We start from the raw sequence: 15,284 nt of genomic DNA, 5'->3' as shown, positions 1-15,284 counted from the left end.
GTGAGTCGTTGGGGATCGGTGCTGCACGGGCAGTCGCAGGCAGAGCCCCGACCTCTGAGACTTTGCCCCGGTGCAGCAGGACCGGGAAGCAAAAATACTCCCGAGACTCATCCAGGTGGGACATTGCTTGAAGCATAGGAATCATTTTACTATTAAAATATACTGAAATATTTCCTTTTGTTCTAGGAGTGAGATTTTGCTTTAAACCACCCTTTTCGCTTCTGCAGCAGCCTGTTGCTGAGGGGCTCTCTCCTTCCCCGCTACGTCTTCTGTAAAGAGAGACACAAACGCTGACCTGCCTCATTCCCAGCTACAGCTTTTGAGAGCAAACACCGAATACGCTGCGTAGGTGCCCGGCCCGGGGATCCAGACGTGGGTGGCACTGTCGCTCACCGAGGTGACGGAGGGAAGAGCAAGCCAGAGGCCGGTGCCCCGGTGTGCGGTAGGAGGTGTGCTCTCCTGGAAACGTTTGTGCAAACGTGCAATTTTATTTCACGCGCAGAAATAAGAGTATCCGAAAGGCCAGGGACGCCCCTTCGCCCTGGGGACCCCGATGCAGACGGTCGCCTGCCTTTGGGGTTCGCGCCGCTGCTCCCGTCGTAGCGCTCGGCTTGCCTTTCTGTCTGTCTGTTCGTCTGTGGGTCAGTGGCGTTCCTGACCTCTGACTCCAGCACAAGGCTTCTGTTCCCCTGATGGACCCGGGGTGCTTGCAGATGAGGGTTCTGCTCCTTGAGGAAAGAGTAAGGTACTTTCAGATGTTTTCCTGAACTATTTACGCTGCCGCATCAGGGCTGAAATCTGTCCCCTTTACAGTACCACACAATTTAGCAGAATATCGTCATTCTAACGGTTCCTGGCAACTCCCTTGCCAGCCGGAGGTGGACACTAGATTGATCCTAGGAGGGATAAACATGAAAGCGGATGTAAACCCTTCCACGAGGCAGCTTCCATCTCTGACGTGTCTTTGTCTTTCAAGCAGAAGCTTTGAAGCTGTTCAGTCGCAAGCCCAGTTTGTTACAGCCCAAAGTTAACATTTTATAAAGACGCTTGTGAATTTTCTTTAAGGTTGTGATATGAAAGATGTCTCCGTGGGACTCGGCCGCTCCCGTAGAAACCAAACAGAAATGTTTGCTGGGGCTCACTGGGGAGAGAACTGGGAGTTGCTGCTGTATTTCATTAAACCAGAGACTGATTATAAACGCCGCTGCTTATGTGCTACGGGTATGAAGTAGAATTTTTTTTTTTATTTTTATTTTGTCCACAGAAAAAATGGGGGGGGGGGAAGAGTGAAAGGGAGACCTGGTCCCTCAACCCCTCCTGCTGGTTTTATGCCGTGCAAGTGCGTGGGGCTTGCGTGGCCGTGGTCAGCAGCACGGGGAGCCACGGGCAGCAGGGCTGGGCGCTTGTCCCAGAGGGAATTTGGGGAAAGGTCTCCCTGGGCTTCTGGGGTACGAATGCATCGGGCACAGCCTGGCTGCCCTTCTCCAATAAGAGCACCGAGAAGGTCTGGGAAAACGGAAGAGAGAGAGAAAATCTCAGAGCCAGAAAGATGCTGAAATAATTATTAAAAAAAGGAGGAGGAGTTGAGGAGGTGGTTTAAGTCCAGTCAAGGTGAACTCGGAGAGGTTTTTGACAGCGTCTGCGAGGGTTAGGGCTGTCCTGCGCCCTAAAGGTCTGCTTTTCCTGGCCGGGAGGAAAACGTCTTGGGGAGACGTAGAGCTGCTCCAAAAGCTGGACCTGGAAGGTTCCCCAGAAGGCACTGACTGCCTTGCAAAGTGCTGACCTAATAGTGTGTGTAATAAGCTCAGAGTTTTACTTACTAACAAAAAATCTAAAGGGGATTCATAACGTTTGTAGACCCCTTCCGGAAGATAGGAGCCACGAGGGTTTTCTCCCCTTTCCAGTGATCGTACATCTAATTTAACCTGCGTGCTTTCATCCCTAAGAACGACACAACAACTCAAACCCCATCTCCTCTGCGCTTGCTGCAAACATCCGAGTGTCAAAATCCCTCTGATGGCAAACCAACACCTTTCCTACTCTTCCCAGCGATCCCCAGATACTAAGAAAATTATTTGGTTCCCACGTGCTTTTCCCGGAATTTGGGCTAAACTGGGCAGCTTAGCCCAGCTAAGCTTAGCTGGGAAGAGCTCTGTTTGCCCACAGGCACTGCCACGTCCCAGCTCCAGCATCCAGAAACGCCGTGCCGAGAGCAGCCGCTCCGTCCATCCGCCCTGGGGAGACGGAGCTTCAGGATCCTCCTCTCCTTTGACTCGGCATCGCTGGAGCTCCTGCGGTATCTGGTTTCTTCATCTGTCCCCCCAACAGGAGGAATCCCTGCTGCAAAGCTGCTTCAGGAGACTTTCACATCGTCTTTGCAGGCAGTCAGACCTCTTCACTGGAGCGGAGATCTGGTGCGATAATGAGCCAGCGGGGACTTCGGCGTGAGCAGCTGCTGCCACTGCCGAGGAGTTACCTGCAGCCACAGCTAACTTACGCTGAAGGCTTCTAGCAGATGGCAGAGTAAGATCCAGCCTTTGAAAACTTCTCCTTTAGGGCCAAATAGGGTTTTCTTCCAAAGATTTAATTGCTGTGTTTGGTCTTTTCCCCCCTACACTAAGCTTACTGTGCCCTGGTAGATGGTGGGAGGATGCGAACGTCGAGTTTGACCCAAGGTAGGCGACGCGCCGAGATGTTCTCTGCCGAAAACCGGCAGCGCGTCGTCTCGTGATGGAGGCCGGTTGGAGAGGAGCGGCTGCTGCGGCTGCTGCAAAAAAATCGGAGCTGAAAAAAGTCCTGCTGGATGCGGGGGTCCTGGAGGGTCCCCAGGGGTGGAGGAGCCAAAGGAAAGGGCACGATGAAGTCAGCTCCTCGGGTCTTAGCTCGGGGAGCTCGTGTCGGACATCCTCTAGCAACAGCCGCCTTTCGGATCCTCTTCCCGTGCTCAACGAGGCCAAATTGCAATAAAATTACTGGAGTATTTTATCTAATTAGTTTAAGTTAATTTCAAGGCAATTGGGTACAAACTGTTAATTCAGCTGGGATGGCTGCTAGCCGAAGAGATGCACTAAAACTGAAGCGGTGAAATCGCACCGAGATGTAAACGGTCCCACCGTAAAACCCTCTCCTTCGCCCCTCCTCAAACCCCTCGCTCCTGGGGAGGCAAAGGGCTGGGGGAGGGCGGGGAGCCCGGCCGGGTTTTTAATAAAGGATGTGCAAAGCAAATTTATCTTGCATTTTTCTCCTGATGAAATGTTAACGTCTGGTTTAGCCGTCTTGGCTAGGAAGCGTCAATACTCGGCCCAAATCAGGGCTCTACGGCGTGAGCGGTACGTGAAGTGGTTTGCCAAAAATTCTGCCTGTCTCCGTCCCGCAGGTTTTGTAAGGTGTTAAAGGATTTGGTGTGTGGTTAGAGAGGGGCATCGCCGGTGTGGTTGGGGTCTTAAACAAGCAAAGGTCCAGCCCCTGCCGTCCAGCCTGGGGGCTCCCTCGATCTATAGGGCATTTAATACACTTCCTCTCTGGCTTGAGCATCTTCTGAAATACCCGGCCGCATCTAAGCCCCGTTGGACCGATGGAACGCGGAGAAAGCTGGCAGACTCTGGGCCTTTAGAATAAATCTTCAAACCAACAAGTTTCCAGGAAGTTTATTTTTAAACTAGACATTTGAAGCTAAATTTAGTAGCACGTCGATTTTTCGCCCTCTCCCCTGTGAATATTAAGAGCATCGCCTCCTGCTTCGCAACCCAGGTCTTGCAGAGGATTTGCTTCCCCCCTTTTTATGCAAACACGTGAAGGTTAAGAGGTGCTTGAAGATCCGGCTGACATTTCCAGCCAGGCACCGCACGGAGACGTGTGCGCCGTGGCTCCGGTTGCAAAGCGCCGGGATAAATGGAGCTGTCGTGTGGCGCTAATCGGCGCAGGGTGCGTCTGTGCTGGAGTGCTGGCACTGGGAGCTACCGGAGAGCGGCACCTGATGGCAAATTTCACACTTATGATGGGAGAGGGAAAAAGAAAAAGGGGGAAAAAAAAAAACCAACCAAAACCCAAGCAGGGAAAGCAGAGGGTTGTAAATAGGTCCCTGGGTGGGGGACGAGGCAGTGTGGGGTCACTGCCCCCGGCTCCCTGGGTTTGTTTTTCCTCTCGGCTCCCAGCACGGCTTCCCAGCGCTGGGCTTTCAATGAGCGCAGCCAGGAGCTGCCGCGCGGGCTTTCGCCAGCATCACTTCACCAACAATAGCTGAAGCTTTGAGTTCATAAATAATCTATAGGGGGCTTTGGGGGGGTTTTTTGTTGGTTTTGTGTTGTTTTTTTTTTTAAGGTAAGTGGTGTGCAACAAGAGGCTACCGACGCTCTGCTGTATGGCCTGGCTACAGGAACAGGACAGTTCCTATACTGTGAGTGGGTGGGTGGGTATATACATAGAGCGAGATACATATAGATACAGACATAGAGATAGAGATAGAGATAGAGATAGAGATAGATATAGATATAGATATAGATACACACATGGGGGTGTGTATATATATACACACACACACACACAAATATATAAATAAAATACATATAATAAGCACAAAATATAAAATATATATAGATCAAATGTCTGCAGGGCAGGCGTTGGCCGAGGCCTTTCCCCGATCTAGCTGGGGCCAGGTCAGTCCAAGCCCGGCGAAAAGGCGGGCTAAGGCTCGGCAGGAGGAAAAAGAAGTAAGAGCGGGGCACAAACGTGCTGCAGAGCCGCGGGGGGGGGGGACGGGACACGGGTGGGCTGGAGCAGCCGCTGGGCTGCGGCTCCGCTCGGCCGGCCCCGGGCTGACACCGCGCGGCGGCGCCCCCGAGCCGAGCACCGGGGCGGGGGGGGGGGGGATCTGGTTCCGGGCGGCGGGGTGGGATGGCACTGGGCAGCTGTATAGGGCTGGCAGTGGGCACCAGTACGGGCTGGCACTGGGCACAGAATTGGCTGGCACCGGGCACCAGTATGGACTTGCATTTGGCTCCAGTGTAGACCTGGCAAGGGCAACCAGTACAGGCTGATACTGGGCACCAGTATGGGCTGGCACTGGGCACTAGTTCAGGCTGCACTGGCACCAGTATGGGCTGGCACTGGGCACAGAATTGGCTGGCATCAGGCACCAGTATGGACTTGTATTTGGCTCCAGTGTAGGACTGGCAACGGCTACCAGTACAGGCTGGCACTGGGCACCCGTATGGGCTGGCACTGGGCACTAGTACAGGCTGGCACGGGCACCAGTATGGGCTGGCAATGGACACCAGTGCAGGCTGGCACCGGGCACCAGAATTGGCTGGCATCAGGCACCAGTTTGGACGGGCACTGGGCACCAGTATGGACTTGCATTTCACTCCAGCGTAGGGCTGGCATCAAGCAACAGTTTGGGCTGACACTGGGCACCAGTGTGGGCTAGTATTGAGTACCAGTATGGGCAAGATATGGGCAGCAGTAGGGGCTGGCACTGGGCACCAGTATGGGCTGGCGCTGGGCATCAGAACAGGCTGGCACTGGGCACAGAATTGGCTGGCATCAGGCACCAGTATGGACTTGTATTTGGCTCCAGTGTAGGACTGGCACTGGCACCAGTACAGGCTGGCACCGGGCACCAGTATGGGCTGGCACTGGGCACTAGTACAGGCTGGCACTGGGCACCAGTTTGGACAGGCACTGGGCACTAGTACAGGCTGGCACTGGGCACCAGTTTGGACAGCACTGGCACTAGTACAGGCTGGTACTGGGCACCAGTACAGGCTGGCACGGGCACCAGTACGGGCTGGCACTGGGCACCAGAATTGGCTGGCATCAGGCACCAGTTTGGGCGGGCACTGGGCACCAGTATGGACTTGTATTTGGCTCAGTGTAGGACTGGCATTGGACACCAGTATGGGCTGGCACTGGGCACCAGTATGGGCTGGCACTGGGCACTAGTACAGGCTGGCAATGGACACCAGTATGGGCCGGCATCAGGCACCAGTTTGGGCAGGCACTGGCACCAGTATGGACTTGCATTTCACTCCAGCACAGGGCTGGCATCAAGCAACAGTTTGGGCTGACACTGGGCACCAGTGTGGGCTAGTATTGAGTACCAGTATGGGCAAGAACTGGGCACCAGTACAGGCTGGCACTGGGCATCAGAACAGGCTGGCACTGGGCACAGAATTGGCTCGCATCAGGCACCAGTATGGACTTGTATTTGGCTCCAGTGTAGGACTGGCACTGGGCACCAGTACAGGCTGGCACTGGGCACCCGTACGGGCTGGCACTGGGCACTAGTACAGGCTGGCACTGGGCACCAGTTTGGACAGGCACTGGGCACTAGTACAGGCTGGTACTGGGCACCAGTACAGGCTGGCACTGGGCACAGAATTGGCTCGCATCAGGCACCAGTATGGACTTGTATTTGTCCAGTGTAGACTGGCACTGGGCACCAGTACAGGCTGGCACTGGGCACCCGTACGGGCTGGCACTGGGCACTAGTACAGGCTGGCACTGGGCACCAGTTTGGACAGGCACTGGGCACTAGTACAGGCTGGTACTGGGCACCAGTACAGGCTGGCACGGGCACCAGTACGGGCTGGCACTGGGCACCAGAATTGGCTGGCATCAGGCACCAGTTTGGGCGGGCACTGGGCACCAGTATGGACTTGTATTTGGCTCCAGTGTAGGACTGGCACTGGACACCAGTATGGGCTGGCACTGGGCACCAGTATGGGCTAGCACTGGGCACTAGTACAGGCTGGCACTGGGCACCAGAATTGGCTGGCATCAGGCACCAGTTTAGGCAGGCACTGGGCACCAGTATGGACTTGCATTTCACTCCAGCGCAGGGCTGGCATCAAGCAACAGTTTGGGCTGGCACTGGGCACCAGCGTGTGCTAGTATTGGGTACCAGTATGGGCAAGATCTGGGCAGCAGTATGGGCTAGCACTGGGCACCAGTACGGGCTGGCACTGGGCACTAGTACAGGCTGGCAATGGGCACCAGAATTGGCTGGCATCAGGCACCAGTTTGGACGGGCACTGGGCACCAGTATGGACTTGCATTTCACTCCAGCGTAGGGCTGGCATCAAGCAACAGTTTGGGCTGGCACTGGGCACCAGTGTGGGCTAGTATTGTGTACCATAATGGGCAAGAACTGGGCACCAGTACAGGCTGGCACTGGGCATCAGAACAGGCTGGCACTGGGCACAGAATTGGCTGGCACCGGGCACCAGTATGGACTTGTATTTGGCTCCAGTGTAGGACTGGCACTGGGCACCAGTTTGGACAGGCACTGGGCACTAGTACAGGCTGGCACTCGGCACTAGTACGGGCTGGCACCGGGCACCAGTACGGGCTGGCACTGGGCACCAGAATTGGCTGTCATCAGGCACCAGTTTGGGCGGGCACTGGCACCAGTATGGACTTGTATTTGGCTCCAGTGTAGGACTGGCACTGGGCACCAGTTCAGCCTGGCACTGGGCACCAGTATGGGCTGGCACTGGGCACTAGTACAGGCTGGCAATGGACACCAGTATGGGCCGGCATCAGGCACCAGTTTGGGCAGGCACTGGCACCAGTATGGACTTGCATTTCACTCCAGCACAGGGCTGGCATCAAGCAACAGTATGAGCTGACACTGGGCACCAATGTGGGCTAGTATTGAGTACCAGTATGGGCAAGAACTGGGCACCAGTACAGGCTGGCACTGGGCATCAGAACAGGCTGGCACTGGCACAGAATTGGCTCGCATCAGGCACCAGTATGGACTTGTATTTGGCTCCAGTGTAGGACTGGCACTGGGCACCAGTACAGGCTGGCACTGGGCACCCGTATGGGCTGGCACTGGGCACTAGTACAGGCTGGCACTGGGCACCAGTTTGGACAGGCACTGGGCACTAGTACAGGCTGGTACTGGGCACCAGTACAGGCTGGCACCGGGCACCAGTACGGGCTGGCACTGGGCACCAGAATTGGCTGGCATCAGGCACCAGTTTGGGCGGGCACTGGGCACCAGTATGGACTTGTATTTGGCTCCAGTGTAGGACTGGCACTGGACACCAGTATGGGCTGGCACTGGGCGCCAGTATGGGCTAGCACTGGGCACTAGTACAGGCTGGCAATGGGCACCAGAATTGGCTGGCATCAGGCACCAGTTTAGGCAGGCACTGGGCACCAGTATGGACTTGCATTTCACTCCAGCGCAGGGCTGGCATCAAGCAACAGTTTGGGCTGGCACTGGGCACCAGTGTGGGCTAGTATTGGGTACCAGTATGGGCAAGATCTGGGCAGCAGTATGGGCTAGCACTGGGCACCAGTACGGCTGGCACTGGGCACCAGTACGGGCAGGAGGCTCGCCCCATTCCCCAGGGCCAGCTGGTGCCTGCAGGCCCAGGGGATGAGCCACGACCCCGGGCAGCGCGGGCCAGCCCCCCGCATTGGGCTGGGACCTGCCCGGGGGGACATTCCCAGGGGGGGCCGGGGTATGGGGACACCCCGGCAGCGCTGCCCCCCCCAGCCCAGCCAGGGCCGCGGGGTGCTGCTAATTAGGGGCTAATTGCGTTAAGCCAGGGGCGGCACTAATGCAATTGTGGGATTAGCCTGCAGAGATGGTGACACCCCCCTGCCATCGCTGCTGGGGTGATTTGGGGGGGGACACATGGACACGCACCTGGGGCCTGATCCAGCCGGGCCCCCCCAAAACTGCCCCAGTGTCCCTCCTGCCCAGCCATTACCCACCCACCCTTCTCTGCTCCGAATCCCTGCCCCCCCCCGGCGCTGTAATTGCCCCAGCGCTAACGAGGGGCTGGCAGGGCAGGGGGGGGGCTGCAGGACAACAGCACCCCGGGGCTGCTGACACCCCCCGCCCCCCCCGGTACATCCCCGCTGCCGGCGATTACCGAATTAACCGTCTCCATCTGAGCCCGTCTGCTGCCGGGATGTGGGTCAGGGATTACCCCCCCGCCTCCGTGCCCCCCCAGCCCAGCCCTGGCTCTCCCTGTCCCAAGCACCCACGACTGCACCGCGAGCACCCCCGTGCCAGCAGGCGCTGGGGACAGGGGGGTGTCCTCCCCCCCCATCCCGTCCCCGGCCGGGCGCAGGAAGGAGGTTCAGGCGGCCGTAATAAATACAAGAAAAGTTTATTGAAAAAAAAAGAGGTGGGGAGCGGGCAGCGGGCCCCGGCCCGGGGGTAATAAATAACAACCGTGCTCCCGGGGCGGGGGGGGGGGGGCACCAGCTTACAAAATATGGCTCTGGGTAGTGGGGTCCCGCGGGGTCCCCAGCAAGGCTGGTGGGGGCTACCGGGTGCCCCGGTGAGGGGCTTGGGGGGCCCAGCCCCCCGGCACCCCCGGGCACCTGAGAAGAGGCTGCCCTGGGGGGCAACTGGGGCTGCAGCGGGGTCCCAGCCCTGGGAGGGACGTGGGGGGAGCAGCCCCATCCCTGCCTACCTGAGAGCCGCCGGCTGCGGCGTCCTCAAGCCGGGGGTACCGGCTGCGGGCAGGGGCTCAGCACCACTTGGGGCACCCCTGGGTGGGCGCCCGGTTCACATCCTGGCCCCCCCCACCCCGGGGCACCGGGGCTCAGGCCAGGATCTTCTGAGGGATCTCCACCGAGGCTTTGATGAAGATGGCGTTGTCCCGCACGTAGTTCCGCTTCTTGATGTCCTCGTGGGAGATGAACTTGGGGTAGCCAAAGCCCAGGGTGCTCTCGTCCAGGGAGCTGCGCGAGGCTCCCGGCTTCTGGAAGTTTTTCCAGTTGGGATCGGGGTGGAAGGTCTCGGTGATGTGCTGGGGCTTGGAGAGCGAAGGGTCGCTCTGGTCCAGCAAGGAGAAGGTGACGCGGTAGGAGAAGGGCCACTCCAGCAGGTTGTCGTACTCGCCCGGCAGCACGCGGATGTAGACGGAGAGGTGGCTGCTCTCCCCGCTCCCGTTGCCGTTGAGGAAAGCCGAGACCTGGAGCTTGTAGCCGTACTTGTGGGTGTAGAAAGGGGGGCTGAAGAACTCGTAGTTGCTGCGGGCTTTGGCCTCCTGCAGCTTGCGGGCGTAGTCGGCGATCTTCCAGATGAGGGTCCCGTCGCTGCTCACCGACAGCTCCTCCACGTCCCGCCGCAGCTCCAGGATCTCCTGCCGCTGCCGGCTCACCAGGGCGCACACCATGCCCAGGTGTGCCTTGGTGCTCTCCTCCAGGTGCCGGCCCATGGCCAGCTTGGGGCACTGCAGGGACAGGGGGACCGTCAGCAGCGGGGTGCCGGGGGCATGGGACAGCGTGGGGACACGGGGTGGGACAGGACTGGAGAAGGATGCCGTGGGGATGTCACGGAGATGTCGTTGGAGCATGGGGGTACTGGAGCAGGACAGCACAGGGATGCTGTGGGGACACAGGGGTGGCACAGGGACACCCGGCTGGGATGGCATGGGGACACCTGGGTGGCAAAGTGACACCGGGGTGAGTCAGGACAAGGATGGGGACACCGTGGAGCCACATGGATGGGACAGAGCAGAACAGGGACACCACAGGGAATGGGACAGAATGTCAGGGCAGGAGAGGTGTGGGGATGCTGTGGGGCACAGGCACGCCACGGCGGGGACGGCACAAGGATGCCAGGGCGGGATGGGCACGGGGACGCTGGCACGGGGCCAGGGTCACGCTCACCCGGTGCTTGCAGCCAGCTTCCTTGAAGGGGCACAGCAGCATGGCAGTGTTGCAGCTCTCCTTGAGGTGGGTGGGCACATCCTCCCGGGCGATGCTGGGCGTCCCGCACTGGTTGGGGCATGGCACGGGGTAGCGGGGACACTGGTACTGGTGGTTCTGGGGACGGAGAGCGGCCGTCAGCTGGGGCCGGGAGCCGGTGGGCGAGGGTCCCCATGGGCCCCACCTCACCTGGATGGTGTCGAAGACAAACTCCTTGGCGCAGTAGGTGCAGGGCTGGGTGCGCTTGGGGCACTCGGCCAAGCTGTGCTGGGACAGCAGGCGCCGCATCATGCGGGCCCCGCACTTGTTCTCGCAGTACACGCTCTCCTGGGGACACGTGCCCTGGTGGCCCTGGGGACGGCGGCAGCATCGTCACCCTCCGGCTGCCCTCACCGTCCAGCCCTGCCGAAGGATGGGGCCACGCGGTGCCCCCCACGGCCAGGCTGTGCCCCCCCATAGTGTCCGCCACCCAGGCTCTGTCCCCACGCCCAGGCTGTGCTCCCCCGCATCGTGTCACGCACTGTCCCCATGGCCAGGCTGTCCCCATGGCCAGGCTGTCCCCATGGCCAGACTGTGCGCTCCCCCAGTGTCACACACTGTCCCCATGGGCAGGTTGTGTCCCCCATGGTGTCCCCCATCCAGGCTCTGTCCCCATGGCCAAGCTGTGTCCCCCATGGTGTCCCCCATCCAGGCTCTGTCCCCATGGCCAAGCTGTGTCCCCCATGGTGTCCCCCATCCAGGCTCTGTCCCCATGGCCAGGTTGTGCCCCCATGGTGCCCTGCAGCCCATCTAGGTCCCCACACTGCACCCGACGTCGCACCCCCCAACCTGGCTACACCTCCGCGATACCCCCAGCCAGGCCATGCCCCCCACGACACCCCTGCCAGCCGCGTCCCCCGCAGCGTCCCCACCACGGCCATGCCACCCGGCACGGTGCCCACCTCGAAGGCCTCCCCGGTGAAGTCACTGGCGCAGAACTCGCACTTGACCCGGCGCTTGGGGCAGCCGTGCTGGACGTGCTCGGGCAGGTCGCGGCGGCTCAGCTTGGCGCTGCACCGGTTGGGGCAGGGGATGACGTTGAAGCCGCAGGTGCCGAGATGGGCCTGGAGAGGCGGGGGGTACAGGGATGGTGAGGGGGGGCCATGAGGCACACAGCCTTGGCCCCCCCTCATTCTGCTGGACCCTACCTGGAGGTGCTTGATGAGCCCGCTCCAGCGGCAGCCCTCCTCGCTGTGGATGCAGCGGATGGCCAGGCTCAGCACCTGCGCCTCCAGCTCCGGGTCGGGGTAGATCTGGGGAGGCAGCGCCGGGCCATCAGCATCCCGCACCGGGCTGCGGGGGCACACGGACCCCCCCATCCCAGCCTGGCTGGGAGCCGCAGGCACGCTGCCCAGGGCCGGATCCCCCCCGCCGGCACGCAAACAAGCACCCTTTGTCGGGAGCGGGTTTCCGTTCCCCGGCCCCGCGGCACAAAGGGCTCTTGCTTCCGCACGGGCGCCCGTGCCAGGCCGGCGTGGCTGTGCCAGGCGGGTGTGCGGAGCCCGAGGCCGGTTCCTTGGCGGGGGGGACAGGTGACAGGGACGTCCCGTCGGAGCCGGGTACCACGTCCACATGCCAGGCTCACCTTGGCGTAGTCCAGGGGCAGCTGGTCCTCCGGGCACTTGAAGACGCCTTCGCTGCAAGACACAGAGAGGGGTGAGGCTCACTTGGGGGTGGGGAACGGCGTGCCACCGGTGACACAGCCACAATGTCCCACGGGGTCCCCGCCATCGCACCCCAGGACGTCGGCGCTGCCCCTCTGCCGCTGAGTGCTCACCCCGCGCCAAATCCAGCCGCGGCCCTTGGGGAGCCGCAGCTCTAATCCCGCTCCATCTGTCTGAGCTGGGAAATGCCCCTGCCAGACACCCCCCCCCGGGGCAGCCCCCCCCTCACCCCCCCCAAGCCAGACATGGTGGCTGCGGTCCCTGGGGGGCCTGGGCCAGCCGCTGTGAGCGTGGCACCATCTGGAGCCCCGGCAGCCCCCTTGCCCAGCCCGGCCCCCCGGGATTAAGGCAGGGTGCCGGCAGCTGGCCAGGAGTGGTGCCGGCGGCGCCCACGGGTGCCCACAGCCCCAGGTGCCGGGGCCCAGGGGGGTTGGGGGGGCAACAGCTGGGTGCCAGATGTGCAGCCCGGCCCCAGGCCTCCCACTCTGCAGGAAATGGCCCCGCCAGCCACTGGGGTGAGCTGGGACGGGGGACAGGCAGCCACCCTGGAGGGTCCCCATCCCGCTGGGCCCCCAGGATGGGGTGCTCCTCCCAAGAGCCATCCCTGAGGTGGGAATGGCCCCGCTCAGCCCCGACCTGTGGAGGGACAGTGTCGGGTGGAGGGACAGGGACGGAGCTGAACAGGCAGCCTGGCCCGTGAAATGGCTGGCCAGGAGCCACCATCACCCCTGGCCCCCACGACACCATGCCTGGGGACAGACGACGGTGGCACCCCACACGCCATCCCCGATACACATTGGGGTGGGAGGCCACGGGTGCTGCCCACAGGGACACACAGCAAGGACAGGCAGGGACCCCGGGGCTGTGGTGTCCCCGAGGTGGCTCTGGACGAGGCTGCCAGGTCACCCTGCCCGCACGCAGCCCCTGCACATCTAATCACCGCGTGCCCTTGGCAGGCGCCAGCGCGGCCTCAACCGGGGCTGCCAAGCGGATGCAAGACGGCGGCGACAGAGCCAGCAGTGCCGCCTGGCACGTGCTGGCCTGGGATGCCCAGGCACGGCGCGGTGACATCCCCTGCAGCCACCATCCCTGTGCTGGGGGACCAAGTGACCCCCAGGAAAACCAGCCCAGTGCTGCGGGGTGCGAGCCCCACGGGGCACGGCCACATCCAGCCCTGCCACGTGCCCGGTCTGTTTGCAGACGGTGTTTCCGTGGGAGTCACCAGGCACCTGCCGAGATAAGCTGCTCCTGGCTGGGGCCGGGCACCCAGCCTTTTCCGGGGAGCCCACGGCTGGCATTGCCCCATGGCTGGCATTGCCCCACGGCTGGCATCGCCCTGCCACCTTTCCAGGGGCAGCCGGTCCTGCCCGCCCTGCCTGCACCCCATGCACGGTGTTGGGGTGCCGGGGCTGGCGTGGAAGCGGGATGGCGACCCGAAGCCAGCGCCTAATCCCCGACAAAGCCTCCCAATTTCTCACGCTCGGCCAGGCAGGGAATGTGCTGAGGCAGCGCCCGGGGGGACCGTCCTTGCCTCTGACCTTCGTGGCATGCTGGGGCGCAGCGAGGTGATGGGGCAGGGGACCCCCTGGCACCCACCCCGACACCCACCCCGGCACCCACCCCGGCACCGCAGCGGGGCTGTACGGCTCAGCCCACGAGATCCTCAAACCTGATCCGGTGTGAACAGGGGGGCTCGGTGGGGGGACCCCCACGTCCTGCCACCCCGGTAGAGCCGAGGTGCCCGCGGGGCGGATGCGGGAGGGGAGCGGAGGCGCTGCCTGGCACGGGCCCCGGGGAACGCCCGGTTTCGTAGAAACCGGCCCACGGCGGCGGTGCCCGCGGGGCCCCCGGCCCGGGCAAAGGTTGCTTCGGCGGGGCGAGGCGCAGCCAGAGGCGGTGGCAGAAACCGGGGCCCGGGGTGACACTTCGCACTGCCGCACGCCTGGCCTGGGAGGCATGGGCACCCCCTCGCCATGCCACCGTGGGACCCCCCGGCCCTGCACCGGGCACGGTGGCCAACAACCGGGCAGCACTGGCCCTGGCACGTGCCCCACAGGCAGCCCCGTCGGCTGCCTGTACCTGGGGCCGGGGCTGCCAAACCGCGGGGGGGGGCGGGAAGGGGCTCCATCCCCTCGCTCCCAGCGAGTACACACGGCCGGGTCACGCTCACCCGTGGGCGCGGGGGCACGGGGGTGGCCGGACCCGTCCGTCCCCCCCCTACTCCGGTCGCTTCCTCTGGCGGGGCCGGGGCAGGAAGGGGTTAAGCACGAATCTTTGCAAGCGCTCGAAACTCGCCGCTCCGGGCTTCACCCGGCCCTCCTCTTCCTCCTCCTCACCGAGAGGGGCCACGGGCCGCTGCACCCCGCGGGGCGGCTGTCACGGGCTGGGCGCGCCCCGCACCCCCTCCCCGGCCCGGGGCATCCCGCACCCCCGGAGCACCCCCTCCCCGGCCTGGAGCACCCTGCACCCCCGGACATCCCACACCCCCTCCCCGTCCCGGGGCACCCCACACCCCGCAGCACCCCGCACCCCTCTCCGCGGCGTGCAGGGCGGCCCCGCACCCGGCTGCGACGCCCGGGGCCGGCCGGGGGGGGGGGGGGGGGCGCAAAGGGGGGAGGGGGAGAAAGCACCCGCTGCCCCCCGGGGTGCGGAACCCCGGATCGGGGGGGGGGGGTGACCGGGGCGCTCCATGAGGGAAGGGGTGCGCGGCGTGACGTCACGGCGGGGCGGGCGTGACGTCACGGCGGGGGCTCACCTGAGGAACTCCTGCAGGCAGGTGTCGCAGAAGCGGTGGCCGCAGGTGGAGACGCGGACGGGTTCCCGCATGGGCTTCCCGCAGAGCGGGCACAGCACCCGCCGCCGCGGCCGCTCCAGCAGCTTGTAGTCGTAGCCCGGCAT

At 62.5% G+C, this 15,284-nt stretch overlaps 1 protein-coding gene across 1 annotated transcript; it reads right to left on the bottom strand.

Moving 5' to 3' along the window:
• Nucleotides 1-9,572: 9,572 nt before the first annotated feature.
• Nucleotides 9,573-15,284, bottom strand: TRAF4 (TNF receptor associated factor 4). The gene is made up of 7 exons (XM_050909046.1): nucleotides 15,142-15,284; nucleotides 12,308-12,359; nucleotides 11,871-11,975; nucleotides 11,625-11,786; nucleotides 10,873-11,034; nucleotides 10,645-10,800; nucleotides 9,573-10,205 (listed from the first exon to the last, which is right to left on the bottom strand). Exons 1-7 carry the CDS (start codon nucleotides 15,282-15,284, stop codon nucleotides 9,573-9,575), a joined length of 1,413 nt encoding a protein of 470 aa, XP_050765003.1.

This window comes from Gymnogyps californianus, chromosome 20, assembly GCF_018139145.2.
Source record: "Gymnogyps californianus isolate 813 chromosome 20, ASM1813914v2, whole genome shotgun sequence".
NCBI lineage: Eukaryota > Metazoa > Chordata > Aves > Accipitriformes > Cathartidae > Gymnogyps > Gymnogyps californianus.
The sequence above is the reverse complement of the archived record's forward strand: the minus strand, read 5'-3'. Positions and strand labels throughout refer to the sequence as shown.

Excerpts from the sequence above, each read along its gene's own strand:
- TRAF4 (XM_050909046.1), bottom strand. The coding sequence starts at position 15,284 with ATGCCGGGCTACGACTACAAGCTGCTGGAGCGGCCGCGGCGGCGGGTG. Across the intron at positions 12,360-15,141 it reads TGCCTGCAGGAGTTCCTCAG|CGAAGGCGTCTTCAAGTGCC; the intron begins GTGAGCCCCCGC and ends TGTGTCTTGCAG. Across the intron at positions 11,787-11,870 it reads GGCTCATCAAGCACCTCCAG|GCCCATCTCGGCACCTGCGG; the intron begins GTAGGGTCCAGC and ends CCGCCTCTCCAG.